The sequence below is a fragment of the Pseudorasbora parva genome, chromosome 1, assembly GCF_024679245.1.
Source record: "Pseudorasbora parva isolate DD20220531a chromosome 1, ASM2467924v1, whole genome shotgun sequence".
NCBI lineage: Eukaryota > Metazoa > Chordata > Actinopteri > Cypriniformes > Gobionidae > Pseudorasbora > Pseudorasbora parva.
In genome coordinates this window covers 57914854-57926809 of record NC_090172.1, presented here as the reverse complement: position 1 = coordinate 57926809, position 11956 = coordinate 57914854, and the positions used below count along the sequence as shown (strand labels likewise).

General features: G+C 40.8%; 1 protein-coding gene across 1 annotated transcript in view; it reads right to left on the bottom strand.

The window, feature by feature from the left end:
- Window positions 1–8612, bottom strand: part of efnb3b (ephrin-B3b) — a 115599-nt gene extending 106987 nt beyond the window's left edge. Inside the window, exon 1 of the mRNA XM_067446596.1 lies at window positions 7319–8612. Coding sequence (XP_067302697.1) covers window positions 7319–7467 — 149 coding nt within the window. The 5' untranslated portion in view covers window positions 7468–8612. The remainder of the gene's footprint in view (window positions 1–7318) is intronic.
- Between the last annotated feature and the right edge of the window lie 3344 nt (window positions 8613–11956).

Genomic DNA, 11956 nt, shown 5'->3' with positions numbered 1-11956 from the left:
GTGATGGGTAGGTTTAGGGGCAGGAGCAGTGTGTGTGTGTGTGTGATGGGTAGGTTTAGGGGAAGGGGGTAGAAAATACGGTTTGTACAGTATAAAAAACATTACGCCAATGAAATGTCCCCATATGTCACAAAAACAAACGTGTGTGTGTGTGTGTGTGTGTGTGTGTGTGTGTGTGTGTGTGTCCGGCTGGAGCGTATGCAGCAGGAGACGATGACCCTGATTAGTAAAGGCGGTCTGTGTGAGACCCAACCGAATCACACACAAACACACAACCTTCCCAACGTCATGTGACCCGCTCGACCTGTGAATGGAATTACCCCATGAGAAGGAGAGAGCAGACGTGAAGCTCTTAACGCCAGCAGACTGAGCCTGATCAAAAAGAAAGATAGCAACGGAAAATCACAAGCAAGACGGCGGCGAATGAGTGGAACCGGTTCTCTGTTTTGTGAACGCGTTCGCTCTTCATCTGAATGAGCGCCTGGGTGAGGAGGCCCGGTTTCCGAGAACTGTCATCACTAACCTGCGCACACAAACACACAGATTCAAACAAACACAGAGTGATGAGAGACGCTCAGAGCGAGACCACACACACACACACACATACACGCTGCCGGGGTTAGGAGGCCCGCTCTCAGGAACGCCACACGTCAGCATGAATCAAACCGTGTGTGTGAGACCATCAAAATACTTTAAATTATTTCAAAATAGCTTAAATTAACACCCCACAAACGTCTGGATGCGCACCGGAGTGTGTTTGTGTAAACATGTGTTCCTTATATTTGCATCACACAGCCCATGAACACTTCTGGCTGTCTCCGCAGGGAAGGCGCCATTGTTTCCTCGTTATATTGCCCTGTGTGTGTGTGTGTGTGTGTGTGTGTCTGGTCTGCAGGCCTTAGTTATTCTGCCACATCAGCTGAGAGCCATTTTCACAGCTCCTGTTGCTGAGAGCTCGTAAAGCCTCCAGCAGCCTCTGCTCCACACACAGACACACAGACACACACACACACACACACACACACACACACACACACACACACACACACACTCACACACACACACAGTTTTACCTGTTTCTCACCGCAGGACACTGAGCAGACGCCATATAAGAGCTCAAACGCCATTTCATGCTATACACACACCTTTAATACACACACACACGCTTGTTTACTTAGCTATCTAGAAGACGAGATAACATTTTTATACAAAGCTATTAATAATGACAAACCAAAACACTAACCCTAACCCATCAGACAGCTTTTACATAGGGGTGCCTCGCGGTTTCCATAAAAATATTAAGCAGCACAATTGTTTTCAACATTGATAATAATCAGAAATGCTTCTTGAGCATCATATCAGAGTGATTTCTGAAGGATCATATGACACTAAAGACTGGAGGAATGACGCTGAAAATCAGTTTTGATCACAGGAATAAATGACACTATAAAATGTATAAAATTGTCATAATAAGTCATATTATTACTAATTTACAGCCGTATTGATCAAATAAATGCAGCCTGTTTCTTTAAAAAAAAAAACATTTTAAAAAATCTTACTGACCACAAACTTATAGTATATATATATATATATATATATATATATATGCATAGGCTACAATAGTGTGTGTGTGTGTGTGAGCCTGTTTATGTGGTTTATGAGGACACAAATTTGTATAACTACATGGGTATTACACTGGTATTACACTATAAATGTGGTTAATGAGGACATATCAAATGTCCTCATAATTCAAATGGCCTTAAAAACATACTAAATGATGTTTTTTTGAGAAAGTAAAAATGCAGAATGTTTCCTGTGATGGGTAGGTTTAGGGGCAGGGTTAGTGTAAGGGGACAGAAAATACGGTTTGTACAGTATAAAAACCATTACGCCTATGGAGAGTCCCTGTAAACCACATAGACCAACATGTGTGTGTGTGTGTGTGTGTGTGTGTGTGTGTGTGTGTGTGTGTGTGTGTGTGTGTGTGTGTGTGTGTGTGTGTGTGTGTGTGTGTGTGTGTGTGTGTGTGTGTGTGTGTGTGTGTGTGTGTGTGTGTGTGTGTGTGTGTGTCTACATATATATATACAGATACACACAGAGACATCTATATATTTATTAAAAAATAGATAGTGAAAAAATAGATAGTGTGTAAAAATAGATAGAACACACACACACACACACACACACACACACACACACACACACACACACACACAAAGTAATTAATTAATTAATTACAGTTACTTCTGATGTTACTTCAATAACAATTGTATATAAAATAATAATGGATTTAACATCAAAGTTTAACATCTAATGTTTTTTTGTGTAACCGTCTCTTTAAATACATTGGTCAGTTCAGTAATAATGTATGCAGGTTTTATATTATTTATTTGAAAGAATTAAAAGAGCAGTTTCATGTCTATCCTTGTGTTGTTCAACTGGTTGTGGATTTAGAAAGTAACTCATAATAAATTATGCAAAACGATATATATATATATATATATATATATATATATATATATATATAATTTTTACAGGCACAAAAAAAAATCTGACTCTCTCCCCCTCCCTACTTCTCCACCCCGGTGATTCTGCACACACAGTTGAGCATTAAAAGTCCGGGAATAAAACCAAACTTCCCTTGACCGAAAGAGGTGAATCCAATCAGGAAGCTTAAACGGATCAACTCTATTTAACAAATTAACACGGATTCAAACTTCTAATCCATACGGAAGCGTGTCAAAAAAAACTTTGTTTGTTTGTTTTTACATGTATCTAGCAGAAGCGTCTTACCAATGAGGACTTTCTGAACACAACCCTGTCAGTGACCTATTGAGATCGTGTCTACTAATCTCTACTCCCAACGACCTCCCTCCTGAAATATCCCTCACACGCCTCGTCTTAAGCCTGAGATCGGGTTAACTAGAGCCTTTATCCGAGCCCAATTAGCCTGCGATAAATTAATTAAATATTAAACATATTTCTTAGAGAGCGAGCGCTGATACAAAAGGCCCATCACACACACACACACAGACCCTGTGACATTTATGATAACACACAAATCCTTACAGTTACCCACAATCGCCCCCCCACAGGTCTGAGCAGGATCTGAATCTCTGAAACGCAATTAGTGATTTCTACAACACAGAAACCTTCTGAACCACCAGTGACCGTTTGGGATCCAATAACCCATCCGCCGTCTTAACACAGCCGATTTTAAGAATTACACGGCTCTCAGTGACCGCCCCAAAACATCAGTCAGAGATGTGTGTTTGCTCATCCAGAGAGGGCCGGGTACCAAGGACACACAAACACACTTTGTCTTTCTTGTGTGTAAACAATGTATCGAGGGTTGTGAATGTCAGAAGGTGAAGGACGCTTCCCAGACAAGCAGGCTCACTGAGAAACACCATTAGTCTTTACTAAAAACAAGCACAGAAACCATTTTTCAGCTGCGCACACTTAATTAAATATGCATACCGAAATTACATTAAAGTGTCCGTGAACAAACATAATTTTTGCTTTATAGATTTCCCCCCCCAAGCAGACAATTTCAAGGTGATCTTTGTGCTGGACTTGCATTTTCTCAAGCCTAACTCAAACTGACATTCATGGCTTAGAAGATATTGATTTCTGTACATTTAAGGATGCGCCCCGCTGTTCCTCCCTCGTCTCTCGATCCCTCTTCCCTCCCATCACTTCTCGACTCTTTCTTCGCTCCTCTGAAGGCTACACATGTTTCTAATTTCGCATGGGGAGGAGAGTGGCAGCGCCATCGTGAGAGGGCGAGACAGTGACGGAGAGAGTGATAAGATATAGATGGGTGAATAAAACATCCTACAGGTGCAGGCCCACATCTTCAAAGCACAGAGGTTCACTGATCCCCATTAAATATACAGCACTGCCAACAACGTAACCTTCGTACTGCTACTTTTAGTGCGAGACTCCTGTAGCCTGGAGCAAAAACACACGGTGCAGATGTCTTGTAAGTTTGTAACGGCGTGAGCAGGGAAATTCATACTGCAGTGTATTATTGAAGCAAACACAGCGTTGTGTTTGTGTATACGTAAAGAAAACACACGCTACATTCCAGTGTTCATGCTAAAGCATAACACAATAAGAGAGTGACTAATACAAATAAACAAGACCATTACTTAACTCTTTCTCTGTCAATGATGAGGATTTAACGCTTTCCACGTTATCACTGTTATACGCTAGGGGGCGCTATTACGCATCTCCGGAGGAGTATGCAAGTATGCAGTGAATCTCCTGATCAAAACACAGGCGAAGACGAAGCAGAAACGAGCGATCTCATATTTAAGTAGATCAAGCGGCAACCTCCTGCAGTCTCTCTTTAAGCCAATACGGAAGTGACTTAAACTGCAGTTCATCAACTGGCCACTAGGGACAGGCTTCAGAAGGGAGCAGAATCTTATTGAGCCCATGTTAAAATGCCCAACTTTACAGCAGAAAAAAACATGTTTACAGGATGGTACAAATTGTGGTTTTGGTCTATACGGCTAATTTTGCCCTTTATGAAAACTGTGAGGGGGGTGAATTTTTTTATAACTTATTCGTTTAAATTATATAAAGCTTTAAAGTTCTGCATAATTAAGGGCGTGGCCACTTTGAGTGACAGGTGGATAGATGTTTGTCTGCTGTCTGTTAGTCATCACATCACCTAAGCTCCGCCCACATCCCGCTACTTTGCCCATTTTCAGTTATCCGGGAGTGACGTGCGGCGACGCGATGCTAAGACGGCAACGGCCAGCTCGACCCTACTTTACGCTTCAAAACTGCCCTTCAGAATCCTTATTTGTGACGTCACGGACACTACGTCCATATTGATTACAGTCTATGAAGCAGACCGTCCAATGTTACTGAGTGAAATGTCGACCCAGCGCGAGCTATAGGACTGTGAAGCTTTGGTGGTGTTCTCGATCTACTCCATCTGTGTTTTGATCATCATTCTGAATCTGATCAAGACATAGTCTTTGACAAAAATGTGAGTTTCTCAGCTTTTGCTCAAATTATAATTATCATTATTATTTTCAATTTTTATGAAACTTACCCATATTCAATTGTTGATAATAAAAAAAAAGACTGCAGAGGGTCTGTTCTTTATTGCATGTTCAGATCATACAACAAAATATTCTGGGGTCAAATCAATTTTGGTGAAAATTAGCAAAAACACTGGCATTGGCTGGCAATGTAAAAAATTAAATAAAAAATAAATACATTTTAAAAATGGTGTGGAAAGAGTTAATGTAATTTACAGTGCTTAACTCTTTCCCCACCAGCGTGTTTTTCATGTCCCCCTGAAGATTTGTTGTATGAATATCTGAGTGAGCATGCAACATGTCAAAAGAGAGAACAGAGCCTCTACTTTGTTTTATTATAGATTCCTGTATTCTTTCCCCCCCCCCCCCCCCCCCCCCATTATTTTGTATCAACACTTCCATCAATGCCGCAAAGCGCTGCCTCATAATGGCAATGGCAGGGAAAGAGTTAATATGAAGACAGATTGTCCAGGCAGATTGATTTGCCGATATTTGGCTAATTTGAGATTTATGACATGCGCCCCTGCTTCATTTGCCAATTCAATGAAAAGTAATTTCTGATTTTTTCTTTTTTTCTATAGCCTAGTAACTATCAGAGTAAGCCAATAAAAGTATGTGCCATGTTAACATTTTATGTAGGCTATTTGCTATCATTAAAATTGCATTAGGCCTATATAATTATCGATATATAGCAGAAAATAAGCCATAATTGCAAATACATAGCCATCAAAAATGATTTGTGAGAGATTCCACTGCGAAATGAAAGCGCAAAAAAAGACGTGAGAAAACCAGTGCCCTTGTTGATCACTTTAAATCGATGGCAAGCCATTGAATGGGTTAAAAACGATTACCGGAGGCGCTGCGTCTCTCACTCCCAGGTAAAGGTCAAGCAGAAAACGCGCGGTCACGGTCAAGCCCCCCACCTGTGCGCGCGCACCCGCTTCAAATTAGGTCCCACAAACCCCTGCTAGATTAACACAAGCAACGCCGACAAGAACCCTCATTAAGAGCGTCTGCCAGCGGCCACTGGGACAGAATAAACCCCCTCCATCCCCCCCAGAAGCATCTGTTGAAGCGCAGTGCCCGGTATATGCGCCACATGGACACATTAAAAACCTATTCGTCTTTCAAGAGCTCGTGGCACCACTAATAGCCCCTCATAACCCACATACCGATTTAGACCGGGCACACAAGTGCTCCCACGACGCCGGGTGTCCATTTAAACAAGCCCAGTAATGACAGAAGGGCGAAAGAAAGAAAAAAAGAAAGGGGTCTGTTCAGCCATAAATCGTCGTTTATGTGCCGGACACGTCGTTTGCATTGGTTTCTTTGACTCCCCACTAAATGAATTCACAGTTGCTGGGATGCAGAAACCTCCCCCTTATTTGCCGATATATAGGCTACTACGAGAAATCTAGCCGTAAATTACCCGCTATCCTTCCTGCGGCACGGAAAATCGTGCCACCTTCGTGACTGGAGTAATAAATTTTGCAGTGTGAAATGGGACTGATTGACCATCCAAAGTTAACACCTGCGTGTAAAACTTCTCACTTCAGGTGTCTCCACGCTACTAGTCCAGTGGAAGGTGTCGACTATACGAGTGAAAACTTACACCTTCTTTTGTTTTAACCAGCTACTGTTGTCTTCTACACGGTTCAACCAGTTTAAAGTTTCAGTATCTTAAGAGTTCACAAATATAAATAAACGTGCAGAGGCTTTTGGTTCCATGTTTTACACGGCTGGGTGTCACGAAAAGTCAAAGTTCCACCTTGGCAAAACATATTTTGTTTGACGCAAAGACAGGAGAGAAGTGACTAAAAATAGTCCCGAGGACGTCTACGCGTTCTCACAAGTTCAGCAGGAACATTTCCACAAAGGTTACATTGTTTAGGCGGCATTAAGACGGAAAAATGCTTGGTGTTGAGCAACTAAAATTCATGCCAATCGAACTGGAGCGTATCTGAAGGAGAGGCAGTGTCAATAAACAGCGGCGGCTACTGTCGTAAAATTCCTCAACACACACCGTCAATGAAATGTGGCATTTATTAGTCTGGCGACATTGATGCTCGTAACTTCTGCAGACTCGTGATTATCCACTAAGGGGCTTGTCGGCGTAATAGCGCTTAACAGCTTTCTTTCCCCCTCTTTTAAAGCCGTCCTTCAACGGTTTGTGCAAAAACACGAGGCGCAAACGCAAAGCTCTTCTTAAATAAACGGGAATAAACGCCGTGCCCAATGCCTTTAGTTGCGGCTCTTACCTTTTGTTCAAGGAATTCCAGTAGATGGGATCCATGTTGGTCGCCGTGATCCCGAGTAAATCCACTAAGAATATCAGCAGAATTCCCAATCCGTTTTCACAGCCCAGACTCGCCATTTGAAATCCCGAATTCCTTCTGTTTACTCCCATCAAAGCCGTGAGGGATACTCTCCCAGAGGATGGAGATCTCTGGACTTCGGAACAAAGCGTTCAGGTGAATCCGTCAGTGTGATTCAGGAACAACGTGTTTTGGGAGCATGCATGGATATCTGGAGATTAGATTAAACAAAGGTGCAGTCTATGTGGATTTAAACAGAGAATCCCACACACACATACGCACAAAAACACGTCTTTAGGGAAAAGTAGCTCGTGGACAAAACTCCGTCGCAAGATTGAATTCCCTCAGCCGTTTGGTTTCTGTTTTCCACGCAAAGAGTTTACTTTTCCAAAAATGCCTGATGCTTATTTTCCCCCAAAGGCGTTTAGGTTGGACCTATCTTTACCATTCCCCTTTCACTCCCACTTCCCTCTGTTTTTCCGACGAATTAGGACGGGAATGTGATGGTGGATGGATGATGGTTTGGAATGAGATTTTCCTCGCCTCTTCAGAAGAACATGTTGATGCTGGACAGAGCTCGCTGCTTCTCTTCCTCACCTCGAGTTCTCCTTCTGGATTTTCCTGCTTGCCTCTGAGATTCCAGTAATTCCTCATGCACAAAAGAAATGTTGCATTCCAGATAATTAACGAAGGGGGGAAAAAACACAGCAAAACTAATTAATGCAAATTAAAAGCAAGCATGAACACAAATTTACAGTTGTGTCGACCCTGACAAAATTATTGCCAGATTTTTCCAGGGTGGAAAAATAGTGCAATCCTTATTCATGGGTTTCGGTTGCAGGGTATTTGAGAATGTGCTCGGATGTGGCAAGTCATTAGATAGTTCATTTCTCGTCTGTCCTGCTTGGATTCTCTCGATGTGTCTCTCTCACTGGCTGCAAATCCGACTAGTGAGACTTGTTCCTAACGCTCGGCGCACACTGACAGACTGAGTTGTTTGAGAAAGAGAGAGAGCGAGAGAGAGAGATGAGGGCAGTATGGCAAGCCATTTTAACTTTTATTCATTTTCAAGATATGAATTCTTGATATCAACAATTCAGTTTTGACTAGTTAAAATGCACATTTTTGATATCAGGAATCAGATTCCCACTAGTAAAAATGTTAATTCTTGTATCGGCAATGATGTCAAAAATATTGATTCTTGATATCAAAATAGTAAAAACTACTTTTACTAGTGAAATGTCACCATAGGCTGCCATTCAAATTTAGTTCTTCAGTTCCGATTCTTAAGAGTTGAAATTCCAATTTCACAAATACATTTCTTACTAATAAAAATCATACTTTAAAAAAATATATAAATAATTACTTTGTTACTAGTAAATGTGATTCCTGATAAATGTTTATTCTTAATATCTAATGTATTTCAACATACATTTGCGATTTCTGATATCTGAAAATGTATTTCTGATGTTAATAGTTAGGAGAGTAAATTCAGATATCTAAAATGGCATTCTTACTAGTTACAATCACATTCATGATATCAGAAATTAACATTGTCACTAGTGACAATCGAATTATTGATTTAAAAATTAACATTTTTACTTGTAGCAATTCAATTGTTGATATTGAGAACATATATTTGCACTAGTATCCACATAATTATTGATAGGCTATAAAAAAGTATGATTCAACTAGTAAGAAATCGATTCTTGATATCAACAATTGAATCTGAATGGCAGCCTACGGTGACATTTAACTGGTGAAAATACAATTGTCGATTTCAAGAATGAACATGTTTTGCTACTAGTGGAAATGTAGCCTGGATGCCACTCCAATTTAGCCCAGCCCACAATTTTTGAGGTCAGTAAGTTCGGTCTGGACCCAAGCTCAAACAAGAGCAGTTCGGACCAATCAAATTGTCAGGGCGGGCTTTATATGATGATGAGATGATCAACAGTCACCAAAGACAGTTTGGGTTGAATTTGTTCGAATCCTATGGAGAACATGTTCGTATGCATATGCCTTTACTAGGCCTATTTCTCTCAAAAACAATGATTGTATTGGTAAGTGCTCCGTGTATCATGAAATTCTTTTTACAACACCGGCAAAGATCGTTTACACTCCTTTTCATTTTCATTTCCAGCATGCGTGCAGTTGAGTTCAGTGGACAACTATGTGGTGCTCAACTTACTCCGTTGCTCTGATTGGATGTAGGTTTATCCAATTGAGTGCAGAGGCATTTTCTTTTTTGGTCCCCCATATTCACTGACCAATAGAGCAGTATTAGACTCATAAAATTCCTATCCTGGGGAGGAATAAAAGTTAAAACGGCTTGCCATAGAGGCGAAGGGAGGGTGAAGGGGGGGTTAGGTGCGCGCTCGAATAAGAAAAATCCCATCTTCCGGCTGGAGTGCGCGCTAACGGAGCGGATTTTTCTTTGGGGGATTTGTTTTTTCCCGCATGTAGAGGTGCTTTTAAATCACGTCAGTCACAAACACATCCGCATACCATGCAGACATATTTCCCAATGCTCACGTAAAGGATTCGTCTATACCCATAAATAAATAATAATAGTCTCTGAGCACGTACATTTTGTGACTGTTTCTTTTCCGTTTGATACGATGATCGTGAATCACCCGATCACACCGATCGACGCTGTGCATTCAGAAGCGACGGCTTACGGAGCTAGAGCGCCCCCGGTGCATTCGCTGCTGGTAACGGTGCATGTAATAACATTTCATGCTGGTGGTAACGACACTAATGACAAGCTTAGTAAGATATGCAGCCGATAAAGAGCTTGTTTAATAAATATCTCCACCGTCCAATTGAAACTGGAATGATTTTCAGCGTTCTGCATATGTGAAAAAACTGCAATTAACTGTGTTTATATGCCCATCTATTACATACGAAAACAACAATTAAGAAGTGTGCTATGAACTAAGTGCTGCTGATGGGACCCAAGGCGTTTGAACGGAGGGCTAAAGCCTTGCCTACACTGACACCCAGTGGTCAAAAGATGGTACTACAGACCACTCACCCTCCTTTAGACAGCCACACACACAACCATTTAAAACGTAAAAAACAATAAATACATTCAGGTCAAATATATGTTATATTTAAGTGCCATTCTATTTCATCAAAATATTTTAAATGGCACTAAAAATGACAATTATAGAAGAGTATGGTAAATAACGTCAAGTAAACAGGTTGTTTTAGGTTTTCTTAGTTAAAGTTAGCAAGAGCAACAATGTTTTAAAACGTTTTTTTCCTGTAATATTTGTGCACATTTGTCATTATAGCATGCAGCTTTATAAAAAGAGGATAAAAGGCAAACATTTATGTTTTTCATAAAACAATTGTGAGTGTAAATTTGATGTCTAGTATAGGCCTACTGGACATTCAGATTCGGGGAGTAACATTAGACACATTTGTATGTTAATGCAGGCCTCATTAAAATAGGACTAACAATAACAATGCAAGCTGCTCCAGGAAATTATTACATATTTAATATGTTGTTCATCAGTAGTGTCAATCACTCTATAATGTAAAAAAATACTAATTAGGATATTAAATATGCATAATTATTTATTAATATTTGATCTGACAAACCTATTAGTTCAACAGAGAATCCGCTGTACTCAATTTCATCATGCAATAGCAAAAACATATAGACATTGTTATGATTATTTTTATACACTTGCTGTACTCGTTTACTGAAAATTACAGAATTTTTCCCCCTATTTAATATGCAATAGTTAACATGTTTCATAACTAAAAATCATTTGTAAAGTGTCCCATCTTGGGACCAAGGAGGATAAATGTATAAATGAAAGTGTATAAAGGATTTCATAATTTATTTAAAGGGATAGTCTAACGCAAAAATTAAAATTCTGTCATAATTTACTCACCCTTAAGTTTTTCCAAACCTGCATGAGTTTCTTTCTTCTGTTAAAAATAAGATGGAGTAAAGAACGCTTGTAACCCAACAGTTTCTGTCAGGACCAATATCGTCAAAGATTGTTGATTGACTATTAGCATATAGTTTGGATTGGCGGTATGGTTCTGATCTGGGCAAGAACTCTCTGCTCATCCTTCCACCCGAGCATGGATAAGACCAGGGAGAGCAGCGATAAACCCCCTTAGGGTAAACAGAACAGAACCAACATATATTGCAGATATCATGACTGGACAAGAGGAGGAGCTGGGGATGGAGGAGGGTAAATGAGCTCTGGAGAAACATGATAGCTGCTGATAGTACTGAAGGAGCTTATATTGTAGGTATACAGAACTTATAACCAGCAGCCATATCACCCTGTAGCCCAAGACTGGTTTCCCACTGAAGCCAAGCAGGGCTGAGCCTGGTCAGTACCCGGATGGGAGACCAACTGGGAAAACTAGGAGCTGCTGGTAGAGGTGTTAGTGAGGCCAGCAGGGGGCGCTTACCCTGTGGTCTGTGTGGGTCCTAACACCCTAGTATATTGATTGGGGGGGGGGGGGGGGGGGGGGGGGGCACTATACTGTCAAAGAGCACCGTCCTTCGGATGAGACGTTAAACCGAGGTCCTGACCCTCTGTGCTCATT